The sequence below is a fragment of the Hypanus sabinus genome, chromosome 20, assembly GCF_030144855.1.
Source record: "Hypanus sabinus isolate sHypSab1 chromosome 20, sHypSab1.hap1, whole genome shotgun sequence".
In the NCBI taxonomy this organism is placed as follows: domain Eukaryota; kingdom Metazoa; phylum Chordata; class Chondrichthyes; order Myliobatiformes; family Dasyatidae; genus Hypanus; species Hypanus sabinus.
Window position 1 is genome coordinate 52,396,664 of NC_082725.1, and position 17,752 is coordinate 52,414,415.

Below are 17,752 nucleotides of genomic sequence, written 5' to 3' on the forward strand. Positions count from 1 at the left end.
CAATCATTGAAGAACATTATATTGAGAATCAACCATCAAAATGACCCAAGGCTGCTACTTCACTAACCAACATTAATCTAATTTCGCTCTCAATATGTCAAGTGTATTCAATCTTCGACCCACTGTTTTCTTTGCTAAGTTATACACACAGAGCTCACATCATCATTTATACCATTGTTAATCAACGGTGCCATTTAATAATATTGTGCATACCATTCATGTCCTAGGATGACATATCATCCTACATTCTGAGATTAAGTGTTCTCTTATGCAGTTAGTAACATCCTCCACTCATAAACGTCCTTGGTTACTCTCACTAATTAGACCTCATCCATCAATGAGCAGTCCTTTCCCAATGGAAAACAACCCAATGCCATACTATGGTAGCACACTGTTGCAACCCCTCGTGTGTAAGAGGCCAAGTATTACATTTCTGCACGTGGATATTTCCAACCACTTAAGTCATCATGCCACGCCCATCCAACATACGACATAATGACGTAATTCCTTAATTCTCGCGAGAATTAAATATTGGGGGGGGTCTCCAACCCAACTTAGAGTGACAAGGTGCAACTTTTGGGGAGTCTTGTTTATTATACATTATTTATTTTTGGAATAGGTGTCAGCAAATAGTTATGATTTATTTTAATAGATGCAAACCATACTTTATTCTTATTGGTCAATTCAATAATATGCAAATTGTTCTATACGTCACTTCCAGGTGGGATCGAACGCCATTTTGTGAAGACCGTTGCGGTTGTGAAGTGAAATTGTTATTTAAAGAATTGGTTCTTTTTATTAGTAAACCTTTATCTGCGTGGCAGAGGAAAGTTCGACGCCATCGGAAGGTTAGTTGGGTGAGGGAAATTGGCGCGCAATATTTTGAGTGAGACGAGCGGGATGAGTGCTTCCATGCACAGCCCTGCCTAGTGGTGAGGGGGCTGAATTAGCGGCTCAGCATCGCTTCCACTCAACCTCAGTGCGCCACCCCTCCCTCCCTCCCTCCTCTGCAAGGGCGCTCTCCCCATCCATTCTGCACCTTCGTTGACAGCATTCAACGGTCCGGGAGACATCTGCTTTGGGAGAGGTGGTAGTTTTTGCATGAAGGCAACAAGCATTGGCCAACAGGTTGACAGCGCTTGTTGTTACCTGTGCGCGAGCGGCTGCAGGGCGCACCTGGGCGCGCGACCCCCCCCCCCCCCCCGCAATCTCGGCACTGCCGCCGACTTCCATAGACAACACCATAATAAGACCAATAATAATAATAATAAACATCTGCAAACTAAACTACCGGCGTGAACTCGCGGTACCAGTCGAATCCAGCAGTTTGGCTCCTACGAGATAATACGCGCTTGAAAACTCATTTTTTATATATATATTTTAAATAGTCCCTACCAGTCTATGGGTGTTGAAGGTGATGATAATTTTTGGGAAGATTGAGCAAAAGCAAAAATTAGTACAATTAAATATGGTGGAAAATGGATGATAAATAGAAATGCATACTTATTTAGGGTGCTCCCTTTATTGCAAACAATATGGCTTTTTTGCAATGATACAGAAGATTAGATCAAACATTTTATAGCAGCAGTCACGTATCAATTATATAATTAGGCAATGCATACTTTTGAACAAGCAGTAAGTTAGAAAATGTTTAAGTACTGTAAACATCCAACTGAAACACATTGCACGGCGAAGTTGAATAAAATTGGTTGCAAATGTCAGATGCTTTTTATTAATGAAATAAACATTAACTCTTACACTAACCCAATCTTGGTACTCGTGTAAAATTATGACTTGTTTGTTTAGTTTGGCATAATTTCTAAAACCTTCAAATATATCTGCATTAAAAAAAATCTTCCAGTTTTGGAAGGAAAAAGTAGGCATGAGAACCAAACGTGTTTGTTCTCTGCTGGTGCTCCTGGCAAATGGGAGAGGAGCTGGGTTTGCTACTGGTCCAGATTAACCACGTGACGGTCACGTGGTGACAGCACATTTTTATTGGATTGAGTGGTGTGATTGGAAAGTACATTTGTCATTGGTCAGTTGGATGCAACAATTTTATTGTTTGTTGCAATCCTGATCACAATGAAGTGCTTCCATCCATATCTTTTTCCTGGGATGCAAAGTTTGTCATGGCAATTGTGTGAAATAGAAAGACTATTGTTTCTGACTGTTCACCTCCAGTAATAAAACTTCCAAAAGCATGGCACTGCAGATGCTGCAAACTGCAAAAAAGATGAACGCTGGAAATACTTGAGAGTTTGGGCAATGTTAAGTAGAAAGAACAATAGCACATATTTCAGCTGTGAAGTGCAAGTCAGTGCTGTGAAACATGAACACCACAATTAAAATCGTGGAAATGTCCAGTATCCGTGGAGAGAGAAAATGAGAGTATGTTTGTTATACATAACAACATTGACATTTCTGCCTCACCTTTCTTGAAATCCCATTGACTTTCAACTTGAAGCCCTTATCCAAGTCCTTTTGGACCACCTCATGTTACACTTTCTGGGTAATAAACTATTTACTGAATTCATTTTTGGCCAGATTGGTGACTTATTATTTCCCTGACTCTCACATAAGTGAAGACATACCTCATCAGCCCCTTTCATACAATTAAAGCACAGAGTCATCCATTCCTGTTGACTAAAGGAATTAGTCTGGGTTACTCCCGGTTTTCAACTTTTTGTCTTTAGCAACTGGTGGTGTGGTTTTTCAAATTTTCATCCAGGTACTTGATGAGGGTTCCTGTTTCTGTTACCTTCAGCAATCATTCAGTAAAATAATTACTCAGATTCCTATCCATTTAACTCTGGTCCCCTTTTATTGATCACTTTGCCAAGGGAAATTATCCTTATTATATACCCGGGCTTTTGTTTTATGCAAATTAAATTTTTTTGTTTTGGTTAAAGTATTCACAGCCTAAAAAGAACATTTCTTCATAATTGTTCTTTCTCCAGACCTGGTTAGATCCATGTAAATCTCACGTATAATCCCTATAGTGCTTTTGTACACTTCTATAATGTGATGACCAAAACTACAAGCAGTAGAGTGGTGCAGTTCATAGAGCTGCTGCAGCACAACTTCAGTGACCCCATTTTGATCTTGACCCCCTGTGCTGTATGTAGAGTTTGTACATTTTCCCTGTGACTGCTTGAAATTATTCTGGAGCTCTTGTTTCCTCACACATCCCAAAGGCATGCAGGCTCATTATGGTAATTTGTAGAATTTGGGAGGGGTTGATGGAAGTGGGGTGGGAGTGGGGGGTGGGAATGAGATTGCTTTAGGAGCTGCCTTGGACTCTGGGTTGAAATATTGCAAACAGATATAAATATTATTATAAATTGTAGCCACTAATAGAACGTAGAGCATAAAATAGTACAGCATATTACAGGCCCTTTGGCCCACAATGTTGTGCTGACCCTCAAACCCTGCCTCCCTTATATCCCCCCACCTTAAATTCCTCCATATACCTAGTCTAGTAGTCTCTTAAACTTCACTAGTGTATCTGCCTCCACCACTGACTCAGGCAGTGCATTCCACGCACCAACCACTCTGAGTGAAAAACCTTCCTCTAATATCCCCCTTGAACTTCCCTCCCCTTACCTTAAAGCCATGTCCTCTTGTATTGAGCAGTGGTGCCCTGGGGATGAGGCACTGGCTGTCCACTCTGTCTATTCCTCTTAATATCTTGTACACCTCTATCATGTCTCCTCTCATCCTCATTCTCTCCAAAGAGTAAATCCCTAGCTCCCTTAATCCCTGATCATAATTCATACTCTCTAAACCAGGCAGCATCCTGGTAACTCTCCTCTGTACCCTTTCCAGTGCTTCCACATCCTTCCTATAGTGAGGCGACCAGAACTGGACACAGTACTCCAAGTGTGGCCTAACTAGAATTTTATAGAGCTGCATCATTACATCGCGCCTCTTAAACTTTATCCCTCGACTTATGAAAGCTAACACCCCATAAACTTTCTTAACTACCCTATCTACCTGTGAGGCAAGTTTCAGGGATCTGTGGACATGTACCCCCAGATCCCTCTGCTCCTCCACACTACCAAGTATTCTGCCATTTACTTTGTACTCTGCCTTGGAGTTTGTCCTTCTCAGCCCACTTCTGCATCCTATCAATGTCTGCAATCTTCGACAATCCTCTACACTATCTACAACACCACCAACCTTTGTGTTGTCTGCAAACTTGCCAACCCACCCTTCTACCCCCACATCCCAGGTCGTTTATAAAAATCACCGAAAGTAGAGGTTCCAGAACAGATCCTTGTGGGACACCACTAGTCAAAAGTCTCCAATCTGAATGTACTCCCTCCACCATGACCCTCTTCCTTCTGCAGGCAAGCCAATTCTGAATCCACCTGGCCAAACTTCCCTGGGTACCATACCTTCTGAATAAGCCTACTGTGTGGAACCTTGTCAAATGCCTTACTAAAATCCATGTAGATCACATCCACTGCACTACCCTCATCTATATGCCTGGTCACCTCCTCAAAGAACTCTTATCAGGCTTTTTAGGCACAATCTGCCCTTCACAAAGCCATGCTGACTGTCCCTGATCAGACCATCATTTTCTAAATGCACATAGATCCTATCTCTAAGAATCTTTTCCAACAGCTTTCCCACCACAGACGTAAGGCTCACTGGTCTATAATTACCCAGACTATCCCTACTACCTTTTTTGAACAAGGGACAACATTCGCCTCCCTCCAATCCTCCAGTACCATTCCCGTGGACAACGAGGACATAAAGATCCTAGCCAGAGGTTCAGCAATCTCTTCCCTTGCCTCATGGAGCAGCCTGCGGAATATTCCGTCAGGCCCCGGGGACTTATCTGTCCTAATGTATTTTAACAACTCCAACACCTCTTCTCCCTTAATATCAAGATGCTCCAGAACATCAACGTCACTCATATTGTCCTCACCGTCATCAAGTTCCCTCTCAGTGGTGAATAATGAAGAGAAGTATTCATTGAGGATCTTGCTCACTTCCACAGCCTCCAGGCACATCTTCCCATTTTTATCTCTAATCGGTCCTACCTTCACTTCTGTCATTCTTTTGTTCGTCACATAATTGAAGAATGCCTTGGGGTTTTCCTTTACCCTACTCGCCAAGGCCTTCTCATGCCCCCTTCTTGCTCTTCTCAGCCCCTTCTTAAGCTCCTTCCTTGCTACCCTATATTCCTCAATAGACCCATCTGATCCTTGCTTCCTAACCCTCATGTATGCTGCCTTCTTCCATCCGACTAGATTTTCCACTTCACTTGTCACCCATGGTTCCTTCACCCTACCATTCTTTATCTTCCTCACTGGGACAAATTTATCCCTAACATCCTGCAAGATATCCCTAAACATCAACCACATGTCCATAGTACATTTCCCTGCAAAAACATCATCCCAATTCACACCCGCAAGTTCTAGCCTTATAGCCTCATAATTTGCCCTTCCCCAATCAAAAATTGTCCTGTCCTTTCTGATTTTATCCTTTTCCATGATAATGCTAAAGATCAGGGAGCGGTGATCACTGTCCTGCAGATGCTCACCCACTAATGTTTCTTGCAGTTTGGCATCATCACAGTACTCTTCTTGTACACTGTACCTTGGCCAATAAAGAAAAGCATCTCATATACTTAAATTGTCTTATCAACCTGCATTGTCACTTTCAGGAATGTACAGGTATGCATTTCAAAATCTCTCTTTTTAAATATGTCTTGAATATTCAGCCATTTATTGAGTTTTTTGCTCTTCAGAAATGCATTAATTCTTTCTTTTCAGTGAATTCTATTTGACACTTCTGCAATCACTTGACTAGTCTTGACGTTTTTATGTAGTGTAGAACTTTCTTCCTCATACAGCCACTTGACTATTTCTTGGTATAACCAACAAACTACATATTAATGCATAAAATCCTCAGTGCATACAACCTTGCAGTCACTAAAATTTCTATCTAGCATTGGCCTTTGCTTTCTGCCACAGAGCCAACTTTAAATAAATTTGCTTCCCCCCCTCCCCCCACCTTTCTCTACAAACTTTTGTTCTTGTTGGACTTTGTCAAATGCTAAAGGTCACAAATACTATAATCAGATGTTTTGCTCTAGTTACTCTCCATCCTCCCCTCAAGAAGTCCATTACGTAGGTCAGGCACTGCTTTTCCTGAGCCCTTGGAATTTTTTAACTGCTTTACCTGCCACCTGTAAACTGATCAGAGTTGTTTACCTTATTTTTCTTACTTAAAGAACAGTACACAATCACCAATCTCTCACAGCCATGTCATATTACTTTTAACCAAGGAGTAAATTGTTGTTAATGTCTATATTGTTTCTTCCATTTCAGAGCCTAGGACGCAGTTTATCTAATCCTGCCAGTTTATCCACTTTAAAAGAAGCCAGATATCGTGATAGGATTCTTCCTTGTACGTTTATAATTTCTAACACTTTACAATCTGAATCTCAACACCCCTGCATCTTTGAAAACTTGAAATATCATGCATATCCACAATCTTGGGGCTATCCTTAATGTTATGTGCCAGTGTTTTTTATTAGCAATTCCCATTGGCTTTCTAATTACCTTTAAATTTCATGTCTGCATCTTCTATATACCGCCTTGAGGTTTGAACCCTTAGTGTCTGTTTGAAACGCTCTGTTTTCTGTTTTGCCTGTTCCTTGGTTAATAGTTTTCTTGAATTGGCAGCTATCTCTTTTAATGATCTTGTTCAGAACCTTCACTTCATTTGTACATATTAGTTCCTCCTTTTATCCAGTTCAGTAGTTTTAAACACTCTTTACCTTGGTCGCCATTGATAATCATACAATGCCGATCATTTGCAATTATTTATTATTCATGTGACTTCAAAATAGTATCAACTATTAAAAGGAGTATAGTTCATTATAGTGGAAAAATCAGTGTTTAAAACAAATTAAGTTCAAAGTAAATGTTAGTATCATATTACATGTATGTCACCACACACAACCCTGGGATTCTGTTCCCTGCGGGCATACTCAGCCTACCTACAGTGACGTGCTAAAGTTTGGGCAGCCGGGTCAAAATTTCTGTTACTGTGAACAGCTAAGCGAGTAAAAGATGACCTGATTTCGAAAAGCCATAAAGTTAAAGATGACTCATTTCTTTAATATTTTAAGATTACTTTTTTATTTCCATCTTTTACAGTTTCAAAATAACTAAAAAGGAAAAGGGCCTGAAGCAAAAGTTTGGGCACCCTGCATGGTCAATACTTAGTAACACTCCCTTTGGCAAGTATCACAGCTTGTAAACGCTTTCTGTAGCCAGCTAAGAGTCTTTCAATTATTGTTTGGAGAATTTTCACCCATTCTTCCTTGCAAAAGGCTTCTAGTTCTGTGAGATTCTTGGGCTGTCTTACATGCACTGCTGTTTTGAGGTCTATCCACAGATTTTCGATGATGTTTAGGTTGGGGGACTGTGAGGGCCATGGCAAAACCTTCAGCTTGCGCCTCTTGAGGTAGTCCATTGTGGATTTTAAGTGTGTTTAGGATCATTATCTTGTTGTAGAAGTCATCCTCTTTTCATCTTCAGCTTTTTATTTTACAGACGATGTGATGTTTGCTTACAGAATTTGCTGGTATTTAATTGAATTCATTCTTCCTTCTACCAGTGAGAAGTTCCCTGTGCCACTGGCTGCAACACAAGCCCAAAGCATGATTGATCCATCCCTGTGCTTAACAGTTGGAGAGGTATACTTTTCATGAAATTCTGCACCCTTTTTTCTCCAAACCTACCTTTGCTCATTGCGGCCAAAAAGTTATATTTTAATTTCATCAGTCCACAGGTTTACAAAATGCATTGGGCTTGCTTAGATGTTCCTTTGCAAACTTCTAATGCTGAATTTTGTGGTGAGGACGCAGGAAAGGTTTTCTCCTGATGACTGTTCCATGAAGGTCATATTTGTGCTGGAGTCACTGCACAGTAGAACAGTGCACCACCATTCCAGATTCTGCTAAATTTTCCTGAAGGTCTTTTGTAGTCAGACGGCGTTTTGATGCCTTTCTAGGAATCCTACAAGCAGTTCTCTTGGGAAGTTTTCTTGGTCTTCCAGACCTCAACTTGACCTCCACCATTCCTGTTAACTGCCATTTCTTAATTATGTTATGAACTGAGGAAACGGCTACCTGAAAACGCTTTGTTGTCTTCTTATAGCCTTCTCTTGCTTTGTGGGCATCATTTATTTTAACTTTCAGAATGCTAGGGAGCTGCATGGCTGCTGATTGTTAGGACAAGGTTTGAGGAGTCAGGGTATTTATAAAGCTTTGAAATTTGCATCACCTGGCCTTTCCTAACAATGGTTGTGAACAAGTCATAGCCCTAACAAGCCAATTATGGTCTGAGACCTTAGTAAAAATTATCTGAGAGCTCAAATCTCTTGGGGTGCCCAAATTTTGGCATGGTGCTCCTTTCCTTTTTTTTTCCACTCTAAAATTTTACGAAACAAAAATAATACACTAATCTTGCTTAAAATGTTGAAAAGAATGTTTCATCTTTAACTTTATGACTTTTGGAGATCAGTTCATCTTCTACTCACTTAACTATTTACAGTAACAGAAATTTTGACCGGGGTGCCCAAACTTTTGCATGCCACCGTGTAGAATATTAATGAAAGATCAAGTAAAGCATAGAAGACAACAAATTGTGCAAATGCATTTATAAATAAGTTTAATAAATAAATAATGAATAAGTTGTACTTGTGCCATCTAGCCATTTGGTCAGTATTCAAAAGAGGTGAGGTAGCAGTAGTATGGTTCACTACCAGTTAGTCTAAGTATTAACACCTTGGCCATGTTGTCCCATCTTTGACTGGCTCTTGCACAGTTGTGTTTCATTTGTTCTCTTTTAACCATCTCAGACTTTCCTTGTCACTTGGTATTGTTTTAGATCTTACTTAGTCATGTCCTCTTTTTTTTTTGCACCCTTCTGATATCCTCCCTTATAGCAGCTCCTCTTTTTCAATGATTCTAATTTCTTTAACCAAGTTTGTTTTGTTTGACCCTTTCCTTTCTTTAAGGTCTCAAATCCATTCTGATAGGCTCCATGGTGTCACAGATGAGGAGTTCTCTGACCATTTGCTTTGATATTTACCAGAACGTCTATCCAAACTTGATTTTATCTGTGTTTGTGGATGTGGAGGAGCTGGCTTTTGGCGAGTAATGTAATCAGCCATATTTTCCAATTCTGAATGTCTACTCTGTTGTCCTGTTTGCTATAATCGTACTCCTGAACCATTTTCTATTTGGTCTCCATTAAAGCTCCTGTTCTGTTTTCTTTTGTTCATGATTTGACATGGTCTCCAACACCGTTTCATTATTGACAAGAGTGCAAACCTGAACAGGATTCCTGGTGGTTTTGCCTTCAGACAGCAGGCCTGAACAGAGTGGATTTAGTGAGATTTGGCCACACTTACTTTTCAAAGCAATTTGCTACTTCTGGCTCACCCTTAAAAACAAGGATAACCCACAGCTTTTTTTCCCTCATGATTTTACCGCAATTTATCACCACCAGCCTCTCAGGTCACTGGACTGAATCCATTTACCTTTATTGCGTTCTCTCTTTCTCATTAAGTCAGGCCATCTAGGTTTTAATTCATTATCCTGGCACATATCCTTTTGATAATTTTGTTTTTTTGTGCTTGTGAACTTGTTTTCACCAAGCAGCAGATCACTCAATTTGCTGATGCAGGGTTTCAACTTGAAATGTGAACAATTCACCCACCCCACCTGCAGATGCTGGTCAGCCTGCTGAGTTCCTTCAACACAGTTGGCACTGAACTTGCTTTCCTGGTTATTGTGCTCCCTGATGCTGAAAAATCTCTCTCTTCCCAAATTGCTATCTCTTCAAAAATGCCACCGTGAACCCCTTAAAACTGTCAGCCTTGCGTGGTCTTTCTTTTTCCCTCCCTTCAGTGCTTTCCAAATCTTTGCTCATTTTATCTGTAGTCCTATGTTTTGAATCTACTGCATTATATTTCATTTTCCCTCACTAAAGTGGTTCAAATCACAACTGAATATTTATGTGAACAAGCATCATTTTTGATGCTTTCTCCAGAGGTGCTGTCTGACCTGCTGAACTTTGTCTTTGCAAATTGCAAATTGAACTACTGGCTTTGGCATGCTCTCATTATGTGATACAGTGGTTACACATTACAAGGACCTACATTGGTTATAATGTGCTTTTTGTGTCTTTGGGGTATAAGCACAGAGGTTGCAGTAAATGGAAGGAAATGCAGTTCAGAGGAAACCTGTTGTATATTACTGGTGAGAGAACTGCTTGTGATGAATGTATAAGCAGTATAGAAATTTAGGAGATTTTGATGGCTAGAAATTAATGACGCAAAGCATGTTCTGTCATTGTACCAAAGCAAAGCACGTAATTGGTAATTAGTTTATTATCGCATATACAGAGATACAGTGAAAAGCTTTTGTTTGCATATCACCCAGCCAGATTCCATCGCTATTTTCAAAAGGAAGACAGAAACAGAATGCAGGATATAGTGTTACATTTATAGAGAAAGTGTTTTATGGGTAGACAATAAGGTTCAAGGGGAACGACAGGAGATATCAAGGGCTCCTCCTTAATGTATAAAATCCATTCAAGAGTCACTGAATAGTGGAGTAGGAGCTGTCCTTGAGTCTGGAAGTATATATTCTCAAGCGTTTCTATCATCTGCCTGATCTTTGCTTATATTGGCTACTTTCCCAAGGTAGCAGGAAGTATAAACAGAATCATTGAAGGGAAGCTGTTTTTTGTAATGGACTAAGTGTGTTCTTAACTCTAATTTCTTAGGCTCTTGAGTAGAGCAGTTGTCATACCACACCATGCTGCGTCTGAATAGGGTGCTTTCTTTGCTGCATCTGTTTTAAAAAAAAGAGAAAAATGGGGATATGCTGAATTTTCTCAGCCTGAAAGAGGGCGGAGCATTTTCCCAGGGAAGGAAAGCTGCTGTGTCTTGAGATCTTGCACTCACCAGGGTATGGATTGTGCATATTGGTAACAGTTGGGCTTAATGTATTGTTGGGGAAATAATACAGGAAGACACTAGATTGAGAATATTTCAGGCAGGACTAATTATTGGAAAGAGAAAATGGGAAAACAGCAGCATCAAAACTGTTATTCAGAAATGAGAATCAACTGTAATTAGTTACCTTGGGTAGCTTTGAACTGTATATTCCAATATTTTGCATGATTAGAGGCTGGGTTGGATTAATCAAGATAGTTGAATAACTTCACACCCATTTTAGCGAAGAATGTTGTTGCTGTGATCGGAAATATTTCTGGTACAATTGTTTTTGGTGCTTAGTGATTTGATATACAGTTGTCCCCAGTTTTTCGAATGTTCAGTTTACGACACCTGGCTGTTATGAAAGACCTGCATTAGTTCCCTGTTTTCACTAACAGAAGGTGTTTTCACTGTTACGAAAAAAGGCAGCGTGCACCCCGAGCAGCCAAGCCCCTCCCCCGGAACGGCACTCTAGCCGGCATTGCTTAAACACGTGCCTGTGAGCATCTGTGCTTTATGTCGATTTATTTTATGCATCCGTTAGCAAGATGAGTTCTAAGGTTTCGGAAAAGCCTAAAAGAACTTGTAAGGGTGCTACACTTAGCGTAAAACTAGACATAATTAGTGTTTCGATCGTGGTGAACGAAGTAAGGACATAGTGAGTTTGGTTAAGGAGGTTGGGTTTGTGGAAGTTAACGAAGATGGTGTTGAAAACGTTTTGGCATCCCATGATCAAGAACTGACAGATGAAGAGCTGATGCAATTGCAAGAAGAAAGGATAACAATTGAAACTGAACGCAATAGCGAACGGCCCAAAAATGAAGTCGTCCAGGAACTAAACATGAAGCAGTTGTGTGAGATTTTCGCTGCGATTGACAACGCTGCAATGATTGAAGAAAAGTATGACTTTAATTTTGAAAGGGTACGTAGGTTTAGGGCATATTTGCAGGATGGTTTGAGTGCTTACAAAGAACTGTATGGCAGATAAGTACGCAAGGCTAAGCAGTCAAGCATACTTTAGTTTTTCAAGCCTTCCCAATCAGCCACAGCAGACAACGAACCTCGACCTTCGACATTGAGGCAGGCAGACATAGAAGAAGGTGATCTGCCTGCCGTGATGAAAACAGATGATGACGAGATGAGACACCAGTCTCCTCTACCTCCCAGCCCCCCAACTTCCAACGATTCAGCCTAACACACCATCATCAGTGTGCTCGCTGTCTTCCTGATTCCGGTAAGTGAAACTACACTGTATGTAAATTACAGGCTGTGTATTTTTATGTGTTATTTGGTACGATTTGGCAGCTTCATAGCTAAAGGTTACTGGAGTGAGTACTTCTGCCGAGAGCACTTTCACCGAGTGTTCCTGCCGAGACCGCTTGCGTGAGATTTTCACTACGGTGGACAGTGCTGCAATGATTGCAGAGAAGTATTTCTATATATAGGCTGTGTATTTTTCATGTCATTCCTGCTTTTACTATATGTTACTATTATTTTAGGTTTTATGTGTTATTTGGCGACTTGGTAAGTTATTTTTTGGGTCTGTGAATGCTCACAAATTTTTCCCATATAAATAAATGGGAATTGCTTCTTCACTTTATGACATTCTGGCTTACAAGCTATTTCATAGAAACGCTCTACCTTCGGATAGCGTGGGAAACCTGTAATTGCAAATGAAAAAATTTGTCATTAGCAAAATGCAAGAGTTAGATTCCTGAAGGGTGGTGCTAAATGTATTATTACGGTAATTGATTTTCTTTTCTTTGTTCATTCAGAAACAGTAAAGATGTATCAGCTTCCTGTAACCAAGTTGGAAACAATTAGAAAATCCAGGAAAAAGGTGAAGATGATCTTGTCTGACATGGGCCTACAATACTGTAAAGAATTGCTGGAGGTATGTGGTAGGGTGTATTTGTAAAAGCAAGAAGTCTCATGCCTGTAAAGTTTGCAATATAGAAATAAACATAATAATTTAAAATATTTAAATTCAAGTAACTATTCCGAACATATTTACTAATTTAAAATGGAAAATAGCAAACTCAAATGAAATCTTTTAACAAATATAAACATTTTCTCATTTAAAACAAATAACAGGCTTAAGTGAAAGCTTTAATAAGTAGGTAATACAGTGAATGTAGTAATGGAGTTGATCACCGTTTTATATTTTTCTTCGCACTTCAATAAAGAGAAAGCAGGCATTAGTTGTGTGGAGTTTTTTTATAGTAGTTTAACTGATGCCCACTTTTTAATCAATCAGCTAATTTAATTCTCTCAGTTTATATCCTCAACTTCTTGTCTCCTCTAAGTGATTAGTAATTGTGTTGATCATCATCCAAGGTTGTAGTCATTATTCCTGGGAGAAAATCTCAAATGGAAGTATCAACAATGCTGGGACCTGAATAGATGAAGTAATGCTTATGTTTCTGTTTGTGTAAAATCTGACCTGAGAGCCTGCGCAGAAGTGGAATTAGATTTGACTACAAGAATTGTGATAGAAATAATTGAAGAGCTATTAATGAGTGCCAAACTGTTGCACTCGCTGATCTCAATATCAAGAGCATTGATCAGCAAACCTTTTCTCTTAACTAGGCTGCCAATTTGCTGCTGTGTTGCGAATGGAATTGCTTTTCTAGGATTACTTTTTGCTCTGGCTATTGAAGTAAGCACACTGAAAATTTGCAAGTGGTCAAGTGCCCATATTGATTTAACACAGTGAAGGATTTGGTCTTCCCTACTTAGTAAAATGTATAAGCTTCAACTTAACTGTTATGTTTCCCGTGCATAGATGTTGATATGATTATCGTAGATTGCTAGTCTTCTTCTCAACTTGTGAATAGGCCTTTTAGCTTGTGTGTTCAGAGACCTTTTTTGAGTTCGCAACTTAACCTACCCATTTGTTTGTACTGTACTTTGAAGCAGACGCTCTATATAATGTTCATAACCTTTTAGTACTTAAATATGTTCTTTGTAAATGCCATTGTTACAATTGAAATGCTTTTATTTACAGGAATTTAAAAGTTATAATCCGGGGGATTACTATGTGAAAAACACATCATGGACTGACTTTTCAATATGGCACCCAAGTAAAAAATCAAAGGTAACATCGATGTCTGCATGCAGACTGTACATTTGATATATTGCCCATTCAGTACAAGTAGGGTGTAAGATACTTTATTTCATTTATGAAGGTTTCTTAAGCTTTCGGTTAGCAAAATTATTTCTTTTGGTTGATACTTCTGTAAATAATCCTTATGATGGAATAATTGTAGGATGTGCTGCTGTTTAAAATTTACTTTGTGTAATTTAAATCTCTATGGAAGTAGAGCTATACTACTGTATAGGTTCCTCTTGAATTTGACCTCCCCAAATACTTTATCATACTTATCACAAATGAACTTCATCTTCCATTTCTCTGCCCATATTTCCATCTGATTTGGATTCTCCTGTATTATAGAAACAGAGAAAACCTACAGCACAATACAGGCCCTTTGGCCCACAAAGCTGCGCCGAACATGTCCTTACCGTAGAAATTACCTAGGATTACCCATAGCCCTCTATTTTTCTAAGCTCCATGTACCTGTCCAAGGGTGTCTTAAAAGACCCTATGGTATCCGCCTCCACCACCATCGCTGGCAGCCAATTGCACGCACTCACCACTCTCTGCGTTTAAAAAAACTTACCCCGACATCTCCTCTCTACCTACTTCCAAACACCTTAAAACTGTGCTGTCTTGTGCTAGCCATCTCAGCCCTGGGAAAAAGCCTCTGACTATCCACACAATCAATACCTCTCATCATCTGGTTCACCTCTATCAGTCCACCTCTCATTCTCCATCGCTCCAAGGAGAAAAGGCCAAGTTCACTCAACCTATTCTCTTAAAGCATGCTCGCCAATCCAAGCAGCATCCTTGTAAAGCTCCTCTGCACCCTTTCTATGCTTTCCACATCCTTCCTGTAGTGAGGCGACCAGAACTGAGCACAGTACTCCCAAGTGGGGTCTGACCAAGGTCCTATATAGCTGCAACATTACCTCTACTATTGATGAAGGTCAATGCACTGCATGCCTTCTTAACCACAATGTCAACCTGAGCAGCAGCTTTGAGTGTTCTATGAACTCGGATCCCAAGATCCCTCTGATCCTCCACACTGCCAGGAGTCTTACCATTAATATTATATTTTGCCATCATATTTGACCTACCAAAATGAACCACCTCACACTTATCTGGGGTGAACTCCAACTGCCACTTCTCAGTCCAGTTTTGCATCTTTCAAATGTTCCGCTGTAACCTCTGACAGCCCTCCACACTGTCCACAACAACCCACAACCTTTGTGTCCCATCCCTCCACTTCCTCATCTAGGTAGTTTATAAAAATCATGGAGAGTAGGGATCCCAGAACAGATCCCTGAGGCACACCACTGGTCACCGACCTCCATGCAGAATCTGACCTGTCTACAACCACTCTTTGCCTTCTGTGGGCAAGCCAGTTCTGGATCCACAAAGCACTGTCCCTTTGGATCCCTTACCTCCTTACTTTCTCAATAAGCCTTGCATGGGGTACCTTGTCAAATGCCTTTCTGAAATCCATATACACTACATCTACTGCTCTACTTTCATCAATATGTTTAGTCACATCCTCAAAAAATTCAATCAGGCTCGTAAGGCACGACCTACCTTTGACAAAGTCATGCTGACTATTCCTAATAATATTATGCCTCTCCAAATGTTCATAAATCCTGCTTCTCAGGATCTTCTCCATCTTCTTACCAACCACTGAAGTAAGGCTCACTGGTGTAATTTCCTGGGCTATCTGTACTCCCTTTCTTGAATAAGGGAACAATATTCACACCCCTCCAATCCTCCAGAACCTCTCCCGTCTGCATTGATGATGCAAAGATCATCGGCAGAGGCTCAGCAATGTCCTCTCACCTCCCACAGGAGCCTGGGGTACATCTTGTCCGGTCCCAGTGACTACTCCAACTTGATGCTTTCCAAAAGCTCCAGCACATCTTCTTTCTTAATATCTACATGCTCAAGCTTTTCAGTCCGCTGTAAGTCATCCCTACAATTGCCAAGATCCTTTTCCGTAGTGAATACTGAAGCAAAGTACTCATTAAGTACCTCTGCTATCTCCTCCGGTTCCATACACATATTTCCATTGTTAGGCTTGATTGGTCCTATTCTCTGATGTCTTATCCTCTTGCTCTTAACATACTTGTAAAATGACTTTGGGGTTTTCCTTAATCCTGTCCGCCAAGGCCTTCTCATGGCCCCTTCTAGCTCTCCTAATTTCATTCTTATGCTCCTTCCTGCTGTCCTTATAATCTTCTAGATCTCTACAATTACTTAGTTTTTTGAACCTTTCGTCAGCCCTCCTTTTCTTCCTGACTAGATTTACAACAGCCTTTGTAGACCACGGTTCCTGTACCCTATCATCCTTTCCCTGTCTTATTGGAATGTACCTATGCAGAATTCCATGCAAACATCCCCTGAACATTTGCCACATTTTTTCCATACTTTTCCCTGAGAACATCTGTTTCCAATTTATGCTTCCAAGTTCCTGCCTGATAGCTTCATATTTCCCCTTACTCCAATTAAATGCTTTTCTAACTTGTCTGTTCCTATCCCTCTCCAATGCTATTGTAAAGGTTCCATTATGTTCTGGGAACATCCATTTTAATGATTTTCAGGATACCCAGCACCACCTCTTCTTCACTATTGACATGTCATCGTAGAATATCAGTGCACCCCTTCCTGCTGTCACCATTATTCATGTCTTTTTCCCAGGTGAATGCAGACGTATTCTTTAAGAACGTCACCCACTTCCACTGGCTGCATGCATAAATTTCTTCCATTGTTCTTGAGTAGATGTACTCCTTACCCCTTGTCCCTAAAACATACATAAAATGTATTGAGATTCTCCTTAAGCCTACTTGCCAAGGAATTTCATAGCTGCTTTTAAACTTCCTTGTTTAGGTTCTTTTCTGCTAATTTTCAGCTTACAAAATCATTCAATTTTAATGTTGGTACTGCTTAAGTCATTGTGTGTGATTTTGAACAGATTTTTCTGACTGTCTTCTTGAGGAAAATTAAGTATAGGTGATAAACACAGAGCTTGCTGGTGGTCCCTACGCCCCTTGCAGAGTTGTGTTTTTTAAAAATATGTTGACATGCTTATGATCATAAATTCAGTAATAAAACTCTTCTGAATTGACTTTATGTACTCTTCCTGGTTCTGTTTACAAGCTAGAAATCTGAGAAATAGGGCTACCCTCACATAATCTGGAATTCTTAGTTTTAATGATATTATAGAGGGCTACATTATCGGAGGTAAAATTTGCTGAATGAGATCCATTACACTTCAGTTTAACTAGTGTGCCAGCCAATACTTATTCCTAAAAAACCGTATACAGTGCCTTGAAAAAATATTCAGCCCCCAACCCCTTGCTCACATAATGAGTATTAGAGATTTTGATCAACTTAACTGAGAATTTTAATTAGTGAATTGCGTGCTCTTTTTTTCACGGTAGAGCCCCCCCCCCCAAAAAAAACATGGAAAATTGTAATGCATGAAAAACTAAAAATTCGAAAGCTGAAATGTCAGCAATTTAAAAGCATTCATTCCCCTTTGCTCAGTGTTGAACCTCCTCTTGCCGCTAGTCTTTTTTGGATGTCTCTTTTAGCTTTACACAACGTGATGGAGCAAGATTTGTTTATTCC

The 17,752-nt window shown here is 40.0% G+C and overlaps 1 protein-coding gene across 2 annotated transcripts in view; it reads left to right on the forward strand.

The window, feature by feature from the left end:
* The first annotated feature begins 716 nt into the window (after positions 1-716).
* LOC132378535 (activity-dependent neuroprotector homeobox protein 2-like) overlaps positions 717-17,752 on the forward strand; it is a 31,673-nt gene continuing 14,637 nt past the window's right edge. The window contains exons 1-4 of one of the 2 annotated variants that reach the window (XM_059945511.1): positions 729-848; positions 7,642-7,720; positions 12,810-12,928; positions 14,042-14,131. In XM_059945511.1, coding sequence (XP_059801494.1) covers positions 12,821-12,928; positions 14,042-14,131 — 198 coding nt within the window. In that variant the 5' untranslated portion in view covers positions 729-848; positions 7,642-7,720; positions 12,810-12,820. Of the gene's footprint in view, positions 849-7,641; positions 7,721-12,809; positions 12,929-14,041; positions 14,132-17,752 lie in introns of both variants that reach the window. The other variant, XM_059945510.1, reaches the window with a different exon arrangement.